This window comes from Phyllostomus hastatus, unplaced genomic scaffold (assembly GCF_019186645.2).
Source record: "Phyllostomus hastatus isolate PE091 unplaced genomic scaffold, TTU_PhHast_1.1 phas_contig_80, whole genome shotgun sequence".
NCBI lineage: Eukaryota > Metazoa > Chordata > Mammalia > Chiroptera > Phyllostomidae > Phyllostomus > Phyllostomus hastatus.
In genome coordinates this window covers 28,177,493-28,195,570 of record NW_025333960.1, presented here as the reverse complement: position 1 = coordinate 28,195,570, position 18,078 = coordinate 28,177,493, and the positions used below count along the sequence as shown (strand labels likewise).

Genomic DNA, 18,078 nt, shown 5'->3' with positions numbered 1-18,078 from the left:
AGCAGATGGAATATTTGCATAAAATCAAGTATACAGATACTTTTTTCCAAGCGTCAAAAATGGTAATACACATTTAACCTAAATCAAGCTCAAACACATGATTTAATTAAAAATAAATACAGCAGAGGCTGGAAGTTGTCCCCCAATAACTACCTTTCCCTACAGTTAAGATTCCCACATGTTATCTGAGAACATGGCTCCTGCAATAGACTATCTTCTCCAGCTTTCCATTCAGTTAAGTGCAACTATGTGTCTGGCCAATGGGGCATGAGGAAGACATGAACTCAGCTTTCAGAACACATCTATAAAGGGACTGCATATGCCTTTCTAGCTGCATTTTGGGACATAAATTTCGTGGCAAGCCATATTAGACCTTGGGAATAAGAAAATCCAAAGTATAACAGAGCAATAAGACAGAGCGACCCTGGCTCCCTGGATATTGGGGTATAACAAAGTTATCTCATCATTCCTTGGGCTATCTACCTTGGGACCAGGCTATGATAAATGAACTTTTACTTGACTTAACCACTTATTTTGGGACTCCATGATACCCATGCAAACATGTACACTAATTTATATAAATAGGCTATGCAATAAATACAAATTTGAAATAATTTTTTGGTTCTCGATTCTCAAACTTGAGGAAATACCTAATCTGAAAATATTTAAATTAGTTGCAAAACATTTAATATAATCAACAATATACAATTGTAATAGACTTTCAAATTTATTTTTAAATTTTAATCTGTATAAACACCCTAGAAAAATCAGAGGTCTACATCATTATCCTGTAAGTGAAGAGCAAGACAATATATCATGAATTCATTACAGAAAGTATTTGATAGCTCCACATTATACTGGATTTAACGTCATTTAAACCATAAAATTATCATTACATATGTTCCATATGCATTGATATGTTAAAGATCCATTTATCAAGAAAAGCCAAATGAGTTATTAATGCCAGAAAAAAAGAAGCAGTGAATGAAAACTAGATTTTTGCTGTATGTTCACATTAGTTGACAATGTTTTCATTTACCCATTGGACATGTCAGACCACTCAGTTTTGTTGTGATCACATATAAATATTTGACTGCTATCCATTTTATGTTTTATAGAGAACAGAGGAAAATTTAGTCACTATGCATCACAGTGTGAGTGAAGAAATGGGACGGGCTGCACGAGTCCAAGGGGGCCATTCTGAAGGGAGAGCAATGGGGGCTGGACGGCTTGTTTGTATCAAATTGTCTGCAGGCAAAATCTATGCACCCTTGCTTCACACATTACCTTACATTACCGGCACTCCTACAAATAAGTGGAATAAGCAAATTTAATAAAACAATCTCAGGCACTGTGCCTTGCTGAGCTCACTGGCTCTCCTCATCAGTCCACAAAACAGGAACGTGATGCTTCCCCTATGCTCATTGTTCTCCTTTGGGCAAGGAAGGTCTTAGTGGCGACAAGAAGCCCGTGAGGTCAGAATCAAGAATATTAGATTACCATCTGGAGTATACATTACAGTACAATCTCTCTTGTACCCCTAGCTCCTGCCGAGAGTGTTACAAATATGTACTATTGAAGGCAAATAAAATCAGGTAATAGAGAGTGACTGAATCAATGAAAACCCCCCACTTCAGAAAAATCAATTGAAAGACATGTCCCTTATAATAGTACCTTAGTACAGAAGATTTATCTTTTCTTTATGTGGACTGGCTGTACTTACTACTGGCCTTTAACACATTCTTCTCAAATTCTGAAATAATCAGTCTCTTCTAAGTTTAAAGATAAGTCAAATGTTTATTAGTTTTACTATGGTGGACAACTCACCTTCTCTAAGCCTTAGTTTATTGACATGTAAAATAAAAGTTTAAGACTATAAGACCCACAAAGTTCTTACCAGAAACAAAATGTTAAGTTCTGACTTAGGCTTCATTCACATCTTAGATTGTGTCCTGATGTAGTAGAGGCTGCCCTGAATGTCTTACGATTTTAAAGAAGTTTGATTTCAAATAAGTTCTCAACGCACCGCTTAACACTGAGATAGTAATGATACCCGCAGATGGCCCCTTGTATCAACTATTTCTGACTTTACCAAAGGGTGTGATTCCTCAGTTATGAGGAATTATTCAGCCCCCTATTCTCTTATTACAAGAAACACTTCTAATAAAGGCTGGGAATTTCTTCAATGACTAGGGAGTTGAAAATTGTGTAAGGGAATAACTGGATTTAAAATTTAGATAATAATCTGCTCCTACTCAAAATTCTATAGACACTATTTCACAATTCCTCATCACTCTTTTATGAGAATAGATAAGAATGTATCACTATATCTAATATGCATATTAATTTATAAAACTTTGAAAATTAAAAATTGTAAGTGGCTGATGCAAAAGAATGATATCTAAAAAAGTAAATTAAGGAAATTCTAAAATTGAAAAATCAAGTTAATGTTTCCGATATTAAGGATGTATTAAAGAAGTGAGCAGGAAAATCTAGTCTTAGTAATTCCAAATAGTACTCTCTGTATTCCTGATTAAGTACTTTCTTTGCTGGGTTTGGAAATATGGGGGAATTCCCAAGTGAACTTTGCTAATCCAAACACGTAAGAATGTAAAATTTGAGCCATTCTTGAAACTCTCCCACTAGCAACAACTTGTTCCAATAAATCTTCATGAATATCATATATATATGTTCCAGCAGAAGTAACACCCACTTGAATGTGGTTGGTAGGGCATATGAATGTTTTGGATGAGATGGACAGCAATTTGAACATTTCACCTAAAATGTCATATGGTGTGCTTGAGTGTGATGTAATGTTACAGAATTGCATGTTTATGATTCTGTAACAAAAAGGGGCGTTATTTGTGCTGGATCCTCTGTGTGTGTGTGTGTGTGTGTGTGTGTGTGTGTGTGTGAGAGAGAGAGAGAGAGAGAGAGAAAGAGAAAGAGAGAGAGAACCAGCAGGTCACCTTCAATAAACACAAATTAAGCAACAAATTGAACAATAATTATTTTACAAATTGTTCTATTTCATGCAGACATGCTACAGAAGAAAAACCATGAATTCAGGCTAGCTGCAGTGACCTTAAGAGGATGTGCTCTGCCTGAAAATTTTACACCTGTCTTCCGTAAAAATAAAGAAGAAAGAGTGGTGTTTTTATACCTCCTGGTGGAAATACAAGGAAGGGTTGAGATGAGGAAGGATGGGTAAGTGTCTACGATACAGATTACCTATAATAGTAAAGTACACATGATTATTTTCTGCTTAAGAAAATTTCCCTTAAAAGTCAGGAATGATGCTTCTGAAATTGCATTCACTTATTCATTTGGGCCTCCTTTCCTTTCCCTAGATGCATTTCTTTATTTTTTTAAATTATTTTATTGTGCCCTGGCTGGCGTAGCTCAGTGGATTGAGCGTGGGCTGAGAACCAAAGTGTCGCAAGTTCGATTCCCAGTCAGGGTACATGCCTGGGTTGCAGGCCATGACCCCCAGCAACCACACATTGATGTTTCTCTCTCTCTCTCTCTCTCTCTCTCTCTCTCTCTCTCTCTCTCTCTCTATCTATCTCCCTCCCTTCCCTCTCTGAAAATAAATAAATAAAATCTTTAAAAAATGTAAGAATAAATATTTATTAAAATTATTTTATTGTTGTTCAATTACAGTGTCTGCATTTCCTCCCCCCACCGCTACCCCCTACCACAGCCAAACCCCCCTAGATGCATTTCTTAAAAGGAGAACAGTATTACTAACTTTACTTTCTCTACCCCAACCTAAGCATGATTTAGTCAGTCCCATCTATTTTCATGTAGTTGTTTCACATGGGTAGCAACTGCAACCCTCTAATACTGCCTTTTAGACTGCCTACATTTTGTTAGCATCTCTGGTTTGACTGGTCACAGTTAGTAAGTTCTCCAGAAACAAGTTCCAATCTCTAAGTCCAATATCAACAAGAAAACAGTAAGAATCCTAAAAAAATCTTTGATTCTTCCATTCCCCAAGGTGTGTTTCCCACTGTCCCAGCTTTACCTTCTAAAATGAACAGCGAGAAGTTACATTTCAGATATGTCCAGCAGCTGTCCATAAGCCCCAGTCTTCCCTCATGGCCATACTCCTCACGGGGGACAGGCACAAGTTCATCTGAGTCTTTGTGTCCTCCAAATCTAAGTTCGTTATGGAACATATTTTTCACTCTTCAACCTTGTTTAGCATTAGGCTATAAACTGAAAGAGTCCCAACACACCTATATCTACAGGCTAGTCCTGAATATCAGTAATATATAAGACACTCAACAATTGGCCAGGAAAACTGCTGAGGGGAATGAGAAGAGTTTACTCAATAGAATTTTATCACCAATGCTTTTCTTAATAAAAACTTCATTAGGCTTATGCTATAAGTATTTTAAAGGTCAAGTGCAATTGGTTCTGAATCACCCATGAAATCCTAGACTTGTCACTTGCTAGCTGGATAAACTACCTCTGTTTCCCTATCTATAACATGGGAAATATAGCATCAACCCACTCCAAAGATCCTTAAAAGACAATCATGTAAAGCCCTTAACATTGGGCCTAATATAGTTCAATGATGAAAAAGTTAGGTATTCTTTTAATGCTCAGCCTGCTGTCCTCAATCCGCTCAACATACTGCATAAAATATGGTATCTCAGCATTATGCAAACGAATGAATGGAGACAGATGAGTATTCCCTATAGTAATAAACTTATATTTGTGACAGAAAGGCATCACTTCTTGGCATGATGAAAATAATATATTTTATTAAGAATTCAAGAGAAAATTTAGAAATTCCTAAATTTTAAAAATTTTAAATAATAATAATAATAATAATAAAAACATTTTTCATTGGGCTAAAAACATGCTTCCCAGAGAGTGGTTAAAAGACCTAATGAAATGGCATAGAGAACAATGGTCTGCAACCATGCTGGTAGATCATCAAAAACAGGGACTACATTTTGTTAATCCAGCAACTTTTATAGTCTCGAGAACAAAGCATGTGCTTAATGAGTGAGACTGGAACAAATACATGCCTTAAAGCTTCCACAAAACCCCCAGGACCTTACACAGTGAGCATAGTAGATATGGTGTTTAACTGACTCCATGTTATAATACCTGTTATCTCCATGACTTTATTTTCATTTCTATGATGTTCTTTAATTTGAATACTAAGCAACTGAAAAAGCTCTGTGCCTACAGACCTGAGTACTGCGAACTTGGCCAGAAGATTACCAACTGAAGATAAAGCAGAGCCAGAACAGAAGCTCTGCACAGCACCCAGAACAGGCTTTAATTTTTAAAAAATATGTTAATAGCCCTGGCTGGTGTGGCTCAGTGGTTGAGTGCTGGCTTGCAAACCAAAGGGTCACTAGTTCAACTCTCAGCCAGCACAGAGGCCTGGCCTGTGGACCAGGTCCCCAGTGGGGGGGCATGTGAAGAACAACCACACATTGATGTTTCCCTCGCTCTCCTTTTCCCACCCTTCCCCTCTCTAAAAATAAATAAATAAAATCTTTAGCCCTGGCTGGCATAGCTCAGTGGATTGAGTGCAGGCTGCGAACCAAAGTGTCTCACCTTCGATTCCCAATCAGGCCACATACCTGGGTTGCAGGCCACGGCCACCAGCAACTACACATTCATGTTTCTTTCTCTCTCTCTTTCTCCCTCCCTTCCCTCTCTAAAAATAAATAAATAAATAATCTTTAAAAAATATGTTAATAGAAATCACCTTTTTTTCTTTTTTATTGCATTTATTGGGATAACACTGGTTAACAAAATTATACAGGTTTCAGGTGCACATTTCTACAACACACCATCTATACATGGTATTATGTCCATCACCCCAAGATGAGTCTCCTTCCATCACCATTTATCCCCCCATACACTCCTCAACTTTCCTCTACCCCTCCTCCCCACGGCAATCGCCCCACTGTTGTCTGTATCCATGAGTTTCTTTCTTTCTTTTCTTTTTTGCTCATCCCTTCATTCCCCCACCACCCCCCCAACAGCTGTCAGCCTGATCTCCACTTATGAGTCTATAAATTTCAGGCAGCCTCCCAGTCAGTAATTATTAATTTGATTTCGTATAGGCATGTCAGAGGGTATAGGGCAAATAGTCCTTAATTGCCCTGAAAGAACTAAAACTTATTCTTAGGAATTATGCACTGTAGCTTTTAGAAAACCTGGCTTAACAAACTGTCATAATTTTTATTCCTCTGAAAACAAATCAACTATAAAAAGAAGTCCCCATGTCAGCGTATCAACTGTTTTGCATTTGAATTATGTTGCAAGTTCAAAACAACGAAGCAAAACTAAAACCATTTAGGCATGTGGCAATTAAGAGCACAAGCAATGAAATGAAGAGATACAGAGAAAAACACCAAAAATCAAATGAAATCACCCCAGTTAAATGCCTGTTCCTCCCCAAAGATTTTCACCTGCATAGATCCTTAGAAAGGCTCATATACAAATGTAATTTTATATCCATTTCTGCTTCTATTTCTGCACTGAGATGTTTATAGAGAGCTCAGTGTTTCGGGAGTAAATTATACCTAGATCTTGATAAAGCTGAAATCACCTAAATTACCTTTTAGTTCAATTATTTGGAAGAGTGGAGAAAGTTTGACAAAATAAAAAGGTGTATTAAGAAATGGCCATTTCATAGCTGTAATTGCATACGTTAGTGAGTATTGATGCCTTGAGGTATATATGTAGTCACCACAGCTATTTTTACCAAAGGCTTCAAATAAAATCCAAATCAATTTACATTATGTGAATTTACATGTTTTATTTGAACACAAAACACTGCAAGTATTCTATTGGTTTATGTTAGGAATAACATGAAAACACACACTAGAAGTATGTTAAAATGGAAGCACAGTGCAGTTTTAAGCATATTATTATGAGAATAACTTCCAAGATGGTTCAGATACTCAAAATTCTAGAAATATTCTTATGGTATGCCACAAATTCTGGAAACATAGATTTCCAAATTCTGAATCACTGTTATGAACTGAATTTTCATATACTGAAGCCCTAGTCCCTAGTGTGGCTGTGTTTGGAGATGGGACCTCTAAGGAAGTGATTAAGGTTGTATGGGGCATAATGATGGGCCCTTGATCTCATAGGAATAACGTGCTTATAAGAAGAGACATCAGAGAGTTACTCTCTGCACACACACACCTGAGCAAGGCCATGTGAGGAAATAGGGAGAAGGTGTCTATCCGTAAGCCGAGAGCCCTCATCACAAACCTACCACTGGACCTTGATATGGGACTTCTAACCTCCAGAACTGTGAGAAAATAAATTGCTATTGTTTAAGCTATCCCCTCTATAGTGTTTTGTTATGGCTGCCTGGGCAGACAAAGCCAATCACATATGACTTCGATCTGAGAACCAGGAAAAGTGCTGTTCCAACTTTGACACATTAAGTGAGGCATTCTATCTGAAAAGCACTTCTTCCCCATTTGGCAATCCAATCTTATTGCCTCTTATGGACCAATGGGATAGCTACCAGAAATGCAGCCCACCGACACACACGCGCGCGCACGCACACACACACACACGACACAGTTCATGAATGCCTCGTGGGACTCTACTTCTACTTTCCAAATCATGAAAAGATAATGGGGGAAATTTCACCATGACAGCAAGTAATCAACTGTGGCTGCAACGCCAAATGTTTGAACATAAAGGCTTTTCAGTGGCCCAAGTCCAGACTGATTAGGGGTGTGCTAAGGAGTTTAAAACCGACCCCACAGGGTAATGCTTTACATAATTATTTTTTAACTCAGGAAATGCTTCCATAGTAATATATAATCTTATCATTCCCCTGAAAAATTATCTTAATGACCTTGTTAATATAAAAAATAATTTTAAGTAAAACCATTTTCATTTATGACAAATTACATAATCATTTTTAAACAAGTAGTAATATCCATGTAGGAATTATGAATTCTTACATATAAGTTTTATACCAGTTATTTTAAAGCTAATTAATTATGTACAAAAGGAAAAATAATGCCAACCAACAACATATTATATTAAGTGATATATTTTGGGAGAAACCAAATGTGTATAAAAATACCAGACTGGAAGTTCAAAAATCTCACCTAATTATACCCTGAATTATCATAACATCATACATTTATTCAGATGTTACCGAACATACAACTGACAATATTTTTTGATGCAGAGTTTACTAGTTGTAGTATATTCTCTTGAATATTGTGGGTTATCAGTTAACAAATGCTACTGTAGGTGGCAGTTCTTGAGAAAAAAAATGGATTTAAGAAGGGGGAAACCATGTTTAAAGAAATCAGATAAGCAGACAGTGTGTTAATCTAGTTAAGAAATTATAAGTGACCCATTTTGTATATAGTGACAAATAGAAATCTGGTATGTAGCCCCCAAATTTGAAAACACCTATTTGTAATGATACATGTACCCCTATGTTCACTACAGCATTCATGGTGGCTAAGACATGGAAACAACCAAAGTGTCCTTTGATGGATGATTAGATAAAGATGATACAGTATATACATACAATGGAATACTACTCAGCCATAAGAAAAGGTGAAATACTGCCATTTGTAACATAACATGGATAGATCTTGAAAACATTATGCTAAGCCAAATAAGTCAGGTGGAAAAAATCAAGAATCATATAAGTTCACTCACATGTGGGATATAAAACCAAAAACAACAAATGAACAAACAAGACAAACAAAAACTCATAGACACAGATACTAGTATATGGGTACCAGAGGGAAGAGGAGTGGGGTGACATAGTGAAGGGTGAAGAGGGTTAAATAGATGGTGACGGAAGATGACTTGACTTTGGATTGTGAACACACAATGCAATATACAGGTGACATATTAAAAAAATGTACACTTGAAACCTATATAATCTTATTAACCAATGCCACCCCAACAAATTTAATTTAAAAAAGAAATTATACATGTATAATTTAATGAATGAATGGCAAAGAGTGGGGATACTGAGAAAGAAAGATGTAGTTAGGAAACAGAACCAACACTGGTCAAGTAGCATATGGGCATGGGGGTAGGGGACCAGAGAGTTAGGAATGAATCTAATTTAAGTTTCTAATCTGAGTAATGACAACAAGAAAAATTTATGTCAACTAAGAGATTATATATTCCAAAGGCTAGTTTATACACACTCATGTACACACCTACGTACATACATAAATATACTCAGATCGCCCTATGTTTGTGTTTAATAACACTATTGTGTCATCCATCCCTAAGTAGATGACGGTGCACACCATTTACACAATGAGAGGATTAAATGTGAGCAAATGGCAGGCATGACAGTGTGAGTGAACACTGTAATTGTAAAATGCCCCTACACAAACAAGCTCGCCCACCATTTCATTTCGAAAGGATGGATGCCAACATGGAGTATGGAGATAAGAATTGATTTTGCAGTAGAAATTATTTGTGTTTCTTTCTTATCTCCAGACAAAACATTTCAGCAGCCAGAAAGAATCATCTCCTATAGCACTAATTAGAAACATAAATCTCGCCGAGAAAAATGCCAAGAAATTTTATTGTTTGTCACTATACATGGTAATGGAATTTTGTGACACTTTATTCCCCTAGAAAAATGAAACATTTTTAATAAACCACTGCCCAGTGGAGATCCTAATTTCCATGTATCATAATAGAAATTACAAAACAGATAACATGCAAAGCCTTAAGACAAGTAGCTAAAAACAAATTTATTCTCAGAATTATCAGTGGGATTAAAATGTTTCATGATAACAGAATAATTACAAAGTCTTAGATTGTCAATTGCATGTTCCACATTGCAAAATAAAAAAAAAATGCCCATATTCTGAGTAACACAAAACACAACAGAGATTATTTATAAACCTTTTCAAATGTCCCCACTGTGACAGGTAATTATAGGCTGCTGATCTGTAAATGGCTGATAAAATCTAACATAGATTTTTTTTTAAGTAAGGCAACTGTAATGTAAAAAGATACCTCATAAATATTGCTCTGCCCCAACCCAAGTATGATCCAAGTGTAGTTTTTTATTGCTTTGTGAGCTTTTTTCTTTGCCTTTGTTTTATGACTGCCTCACCTCCATTAAAAAACTATTTACTTATTATCAAGTAATAGGAAAACCATATCACAGTTCATGCTGCATTAATGACAGGTAACTTGTAATGATAATGCCCAACGCATAAAAACTTATGCCTCACTGATGAACAGCTGTTCTGCTCTTGCTAGTAAGTATTACAAGCCTCGCTCCTTGACCTTCTGAACCAGATGGGTCACTATAACTGAGCTCACATTTCTCTGGAAGCATCGCTTTAACAATTACATGATGAGAGAAAAACATTCTCAGGCATCAAAAAATCCCCCAGTCCTCTTTGTGAAGGAATTTAACTTTGGAAAAAGCAAACTAAAACCAGAGAAGCAGAATTAGACAACTCCCGAAGTCAGTAGCCAAACCAACATAACTGGAGTTACCCCTCTTCTTCTAAAAATACTTGTATTTACTGCAGACAAGACCATATTCTGCAGTAGCATGCTAACTCCCCAAGGAAGTGGCAATGTTTAGCCAAGAGCCCGAGCAGGCAGGTTAGACACCCATCCATGAAAGCCTCAGATGGCAATAAGCATGTTTTTATCCTCTCCCTACAAGCAGCATTGTGATTTGACTGATGACAAGATTCTGATCATCTGAAAAGCATTCATACTGCTATGTTTTATCAATTGTTGGGAAGTCATAAACACAGAGCAACAGAAGCCTGAAAATAATCACTCGGAATCAGGAAGAGCAAGTACAGAGGTGGACCAGAGTGAAACTGCATTGATGGAATCTTCTATGCTATTATACAGAAGGAAATTAAAACTTACCAAAATATATTTTCATCAAAAACACAATTCTAGGAAATCAGGCCATGGTATTATTAATTTTTTTCAATAAAAAATCTGTCCTCCTAACAATTTATATTATATTCACAGACCTTTTTAAAACCATACAGAAAGTACGTATTTCAGTTTGGCTTTTCCAAATAGAATTTAATCATACACTACACGTTTCATCAAAACACGAAGAAGATACACAGAACGTGATATAGAAAAGATGTCCTCTTTTTATCTTGTCTACATGAAGAGTATGTAATTTAAAGTGTCACTTGAAAAAGATCGCATAAGGTGTCAAGAATTTCATCTCAGTCAAATAAATTAACAATATCGCATATACTGAACACACTCAAACAGTTATATCAGCTTTGCCAAAATTATTGGTGTATTTTTTATTACATGTTACAAGTTTAAACTGACAGCACTTCCAGTGTTTGAAAACAAGCAACAGTATAATAACCTCACTTGTTCGTAGATGAGCTGCTGGAGACTCACGGCATGCGCATATTCAATGGGATACCCACAAAACTGTTTGCTTCCTTTTGATTAAAACAAACTATTGAAGATGATAAAAAATACAAGAAGCTTCTCACTCTAAACGTAAGCCAAAGTCATTGCCAGGCACCAGCAAATTAACATCTTGATAAAGAAGGTTATTTACTCAACAAATAATTACTGAGTATCTCTTGAGTACCAGGAGTGTCAGATACCTGCCCTGAACGAGCTCACAGACCAGTGGGAACACGTACAAGGACAAAACTACAGCACAGTGAGGGAAATGCTACAGGAGCTCTGCCAGGAACACAGAATGAAAGACACCCCCGCCCCCCCCCCACCACCACCCACCCCCTCCAGGGTACTAGAGACAAATGGCATAACTCCAAAGCCTGATTTGTAAAGATGACAAATTACAAACCCAATATCCTCTTTTCTAGGATGCTCAGTACGTTGGTGGAGTATTTGAGGGGGCACTGCTAACATGACCTCTCATCCATGGAGGAGACCATCAGAGGGTGATGGTCACATTAGTAACTTTCACAGTCACTCCCCTGCCTTTACCAGGCATATCATAACCCTGTGTTTCTTGCAAAACACATCATTAATAAATACCCAGAAATTAAACAGCTATGTTTGACCTCATTTTGATGGAATTCTAAATGTAACTCTACTTATATACAGTTACACTTCATTTACTCAGCTACCTTAAATATTTGGAAAACACTTAAGAACATAGAAGGTAGCAAAACAGTACATTAAGTAGGCAAAATAAATGTTAGAATCTACTTCTTACAGCATACATTCCATGTAGGAAAGCCCCAAAACTCACTCAAAATCTATGTACTTTCATTTTACAGATGCAAACTAGAAATAGGAACAAGGAAGAGTGGTCGCTGATATACCCACCATAAGTAATGGGTCCCCACTGACAGGAGGAAGGAGATTTAAACACATTTAGAAATAAATGAGAACATAAAATGCATAATCTGAGGCCCTTCAATATAAAACTGACTTTACAGAATAGAACTTAAATATAACTATCGTTTCTTTCTTTGCCTACGCAACTTGAGAATTCTTTGCAGCTACTTTCAATATTACTGCACTGGTTTATTGGTATCTGCAACAAAAAAATATCTTTTTTCTTTACAGAAGAACACAGTATTGGGGATGGGGCAAAGGTATGGTTGTATTTAGAGGAATGGTAGGTGAGGTTTTCTATTTCATTATTCTTTACTCTTTAAAGAGGCTGTTTCGGTTTTTGTTTTAATTGTAACTACATATGCTTAAAACCCTTTAATGTACCATTCTGGGAAGAGAGGTATTATGAAAAATATGAAATAATGCTGTGATAATAATAAATGTAATTAAAATGCTGTTCAGAGCCAGGATACAAAAATTTTATATCTCAAGGTACATAACAACATAGTCACCCCCGTGGAGAAGAATAATGTAATGAACAAATTTCAAATGTGTGTGTATAGGGCGTGCTTTTTATGTCTATGTTGGCAGATTCCCCTGGCACAGACCCCACATTCGATAGGAGCTGAAATCCTTAGATTTTTATCCCCTCTTTCTTTTGGCTGTAGCACAAAATTTTCAGTGCTTTCTAAATGGCACAAATATTTTCAAGGTTTCTGACAGGCAGCAAGGAAAAAATTAATTTCCATGTCCCCATTTTGCTCTCCGAGTCTTCCTCACACTGACACCTGGCTCAGAGACCAGACTCTCCTCTAACAGGGGCTGTGGGGCCCTGTCAGCAACGTCCCTCCCCGCTGCTGCCTGCGCTCGGTGGAAGAACAGTTACCGCAAACGCAGTCATGTGAAGTGTAGTTACATTATCTCAGGCTCTTCCTTCAGGACAGGCAGAGAAAGCCTCTCAGAAAGATGAAAATTTGAGCCTAGGTGTACTATTCCACACTAAATTGTGATGTTCATGATCGCATTTCCAAAAGATGCATCTGAAACAGGTAGAGGCTGATATTACCCCCACTTTACAGTTTTAGAAGTTGTAGGTAATACTGATTTTTTAGGAAGAGTTGGCCTTGGGAGGATATTCATTTCTCTCAACAGTTCTATGTCAGTATCAGGCAAACCATTAAAAAGATAGCTCAACAAATTTAGTTTTCACCAGGTTACACCACTGCACGCTCAGCGGCTTGCAGGTAAACAAACTCCATACGAAAAAATTCACTCTGCATAACACAGATTGTAACGTACATATACAACACTATGGCTATTTTATGCTCTAACAAACTTCTTTTTTTCTCCTTAAGTGATATCATCTGTATGGCCCTAACCTGCTGGCTAAAGCCAAAGCTGTGAAATGAATGAATAAATAAAAATAAAGAATCATTGTTGACAAACAAAATGTGCTATATCTATACAATGGAATATAATTTGACAACAAAAAAGGAATGAAATACTGATTCATGCCACAACATGGATGCACTTTGAAAAAACTATGCTAAGTGAAAAAAAACCATCACAAAAGGCTACATATTGTATAATTCCATATGTATGAAATGTGCAGAACAGGCAAATCCACAGACATGAAGAGTAGATTAGTGGTTACCAAGGGCCTGGGAGAAGAGAATGGTGGATGACTGACTGCTAATGGGTATCAGGGCTTCATTTTAGGGTGGTGAATATGTTCTAAAATTAGAAAGCTGTAATAATTGCCAGATTTGTGACTACACTAAAAACCACTGAATTGTACATTTAAAATGCTGTATTTTATGCTGCATTAATCATACCTCAATACCATATTTTTAAAAGGCTCAATAACTAATTAATGATGTTCTAAGTATAGGAGTTCTAAATATAAGAGGACTATATTTCCAGCCACATTCATCGGCACTTGGAATTTTATCAGAGTGAGCTCATCTTTACATCCTAGGACCTGTCTATTCAGCTGGTAAAAGTGTTTCTCTTTCACTATTCACTTTCAGAAGCACAGTCTCCTCTTAAGGAAAGAGAAGGGGGAGTGATTCCAGTAAGTGGATAATTCACAGAGCGCTGTGCTTTATTAACAAAGTATGCTCAATATTAATCCATCCAGTGTAATTTATTAAGCCAACAAGGAGTTCCAAGGAAATATCTGGTCATCCAAATATTTGGCAGTCACACAAAATTTGCAATTAGTTAATTCACAATCAACTATAATATGAAAATGTAGATACATCTATTGCTTGGCAACTAGTGGCCATTATTAATCAATTAAAATGGAAAATGTTGTAAATATAAATACTGACCTTGTTTCTTTTAACCCTTCTTTCTGAATGACTTCCAATATCTGCTTTGCTGTCATTGGTGAGTTGGGGTATTTTTCTAGTGCCTGAAAAATAAAAATAAACATAAGATTCATAGATTATTGCATGGAACCATACAAATGAAAACATGAGTGAATCATGCAGTGTTTCCTTAAAATTTTACAGGGGGAGGGGCTGTTATATCAAAATAAGGTCCCATCACACAACTCAAGTGTCCAAAGAAAGAATGTAATTTTTTTCTGGACATTTATGGCAATTTCTGCAACATATAGGGGCCATTCTTAAAAAAAAAGATTCACAAAGGCGTACACACCAAAAATAAAGGTGAAACTTTAAAAATCCAAGTTAATAAATGTATATTATTTCCTTTATTAAAAATTGCTAGTATTATAGTGTTAAAGACATGCTTTCAGGCTATTAAAATGTTTCCTAAATTTCCAGGACCTTAGAAACATGGAGCCTGAATACTACCAAGAGCAGAGAGCAAAGTGTTGGTTAGAAATAACCACACTGGATTCACATTTTGATCAACCTATTTTACATTAAAAAGAAAATCAGAAAAAAGGTCCTTCATGACCAAAATGGAAAGAAGCATACAGACACCCAATAACTCATTACAGTGTGCTTTCCAGTTCAGCTCAGTTTCCTTTCTTTTGCCTTTTCCAATTAATGTCAAGTAAGCCCCTGCCTCTTCCCATTCAGCCTATCTCAGTGTTATAAACTGAGTCCCATTTTTCTCCCCCTCTCTGTCCTACTTATACTGAGTAGAAGGGATTTCCTTAAAGTGTGGGGAATACATGGGACATAGTTATATCCACAGGCATTAGACCGTCCACCCTGGAAATCGACTTCTTTTATTTAGCCAGGGACTTAACTGCATGTACTGACAGCAGTAAAGAGCAGTGACCACACTGCTCAGCAACAGAGACTGCCGGGGCCGCCTCTGGGTACCAGAAACAAGTCTGCACACGTCTTCACCACGACTTCCTCCAAGGGTAGACAGCACCTACTTAAAGACGCTGTACAAAAGCTTCTGCACAAGTCATGGCCCCATGCAACTTAAAGATTCTAGTTTTGATTTGTGATGATTTACTGGAAGGCTCATAATTAGTAAGAATTAACAGGGGTACTCTAAAAGTTATAAATTGAAAAGGCTTCCAAATCTACTCATAATAGCTCTCTGATCCCTCCTGCTATCAGTGGCCAAATTTCAACTAAGTCACTGGCGAAGGTTCTGTTCATCAGGTTCTCCAATGAGTTGCATACAGGCAGCTCCACCTCACCACTGGGGCCACTTTTCTGGTTTCTCCTGTTTACTTCCCAGGTAATTTCCCCATTTTTCCCAGTCTGGATCAGTCCCTTGGTCATAGTTGGGAAGTTCTTTAAAAAATATAGAAATATGAGCTGTGCTAGAAAGGTCATGTCATTAGGAAAGAAGGAAAACTGTCCTCACAAAGGGGGACACTGAGAGCTGAACTGAAAACTGGGAAAGGGGGAAAAGAAACACAGGCATAGCTGCATAGGGAAGAGGACTAATGTGTAAAAATACTGCTTAAAAAAAGGCAATAAGGAAACTGCATAATAGAGCTGAAAAGGGGAAAGATTAGACCACAACGAAGGGAGGGAAAGAATAGACATGAAAACAAAAAAAGCTGACAGAATTTTTAAAATAAGAACTGTAAGTAGAGAAGTGCATACTTATGAATCACTGGAAGGAGATGCCGTGGTCACATGGACTATAATGGGGTGGGCATCACCCCAAATGATGGGCAATGCTGGGGATACTAATGGTCTCTCATAGAAGATATGGGCAGAAGGTCAGTAGACACAGACATACACAAGTAAGCAGGCAAGGAAGAAGGGGACTGGCGGGGAGAGGCACAGGATGGCAGAAAGAAGGGGTTGGGTTAGAGGAGAAAGGAGAGAAAGAGGGAAAATTGAGCTGAACTGGGAATGTCCAAAAGGCAAACTGATTACATCGAGAAAGGGCCGAAGAGGAAACTCCGGTGTACTGGGCAATGTTTTAACGAAAATTTGGGTGCACTTGAAAGTGGGGTTACTCACTGTGGAGGATTCCCTGTTTCTCTTCCTGAGTACAGGCCCCTCAGCACACCTGGGCAGCTCCTCCCAGCAATTGAGAGAATTTGGATAGCCCTGTCCCCTTCTCTATGACATCACATCCTACTCTACAAAGGAAGTAAAAGTGCCAAGAATTACATCATGAAGTGGATGAGAGGCAGGAAGGAAGTGATGAAGCCACACAAACACCAGAAGCCACCCTCCGTTCCTGCAAGACAGAGAAAGGAGACAGAGAAGGAAAGGTTCCTGGGTGTGAGCAAACTTCACTGAACTAGCTCTGTGAACATTAAAAGAACAAACGGCAGAGAGAAATTACCTTCACAGAACAAAACATTGATACCATCAAAATAATGTGACACACGGCAGAGACGTGAATCAGACTCGCAGGCAGCCATACGCAAACACCACGGCGGGGAGGAGCCACAGTCAGAGTGAGGCCGCATCCCAAGCCCCCCAGCCCCAACGATCAGACTGTCCCAAGGATCAGACCGCCCCAGCAGCCTCCTGGCATGGAGCTATCAGAGCTTCGCATGTCCTGCCAAGTGATCCTTTCTGGATTGTCCTTCATGACATTTTCAAATACTAGCACTTGAATATGCTTTCACGGTTAATTAGTACTTATTTTGAATTTAACACGTTCCTCCAATTGCTTGCCACCTTGTACCTACTTCTTAACCCCATTTTCCAGAAAATGGGGTCAAGGATGCAATAGAGCAGAGAGGGAAGTAGGATTTTTAAGACTAAATCACAGTAAGATTTTTCCAGAAATAGATCCAATACATATTTCAGACCATCAAAATAAGTTCAAATTGGCTTGGGCAATAATGATGTAATTGTGACAAAATAGAAAATCCATTTTTAAAGTTTGCCATGGATAATTATTTAAAATGATCTTGCTCTCTGACAATAAAATTTAGAAAAATGCGAATCACACCCATTTTATTAAAAACAAAATTCATCCACAGACCTACAACCAAGAATATTAACCACGACTATTTGTTTTCTTTCTAGTTTTTCTATTTTACATGTGATTTTGAGTATCATTCTATAACATACATGTATATACTATTAGCTATCATACTGTTATCCACATAAATTGAATTCTTCAAAATAGGCATCATAATATACACTTCACTGAGAGTCGGCATTATTTATATTGTCTTAAAAAATCAATTAATAAATATAGATACCCAAAGAATATACTGAATGTAACATTTTTAGAGTATTATTGAGTCGAAGAATGTGAGTTCTGTTATGTCTCTTGACATACTGCCAAGTGTTTGCAGAAAGATTTTAACAATTTATACTCTCACCGAGCAGA

At 37.3% G+C, this 18,078-nt stretch overlaps 1 protein-coding gene across 1 annotated transcript in view; it reads right to left on the bottom strand.

The window, feature by feature from the left end:
• The window catches only part of ASXL3 (ASXL transcriptional regulator 3), a 170,392-nt gene that overhangs the window by 120,612 nt on the left and 31,702 nt on the right, over positions 1–18,078 (bottom strand). Inside the window, exons 3-4 of the mRNA XM_045850304.1 lie at positions 14,661–14,743; positions 3,757–3,759 (exon numbers count right to left, since the gene is read on the bottom strand). Coding sequence (XP_045706260.1) covers positions 3,757–3,759; positions 14,661–14,743 — 86 coding nt within the window. The remainder of the gene's footprint in view (positions 1–3,756; positions 3,760–14,660; positions 14,744–18,078) is intronic.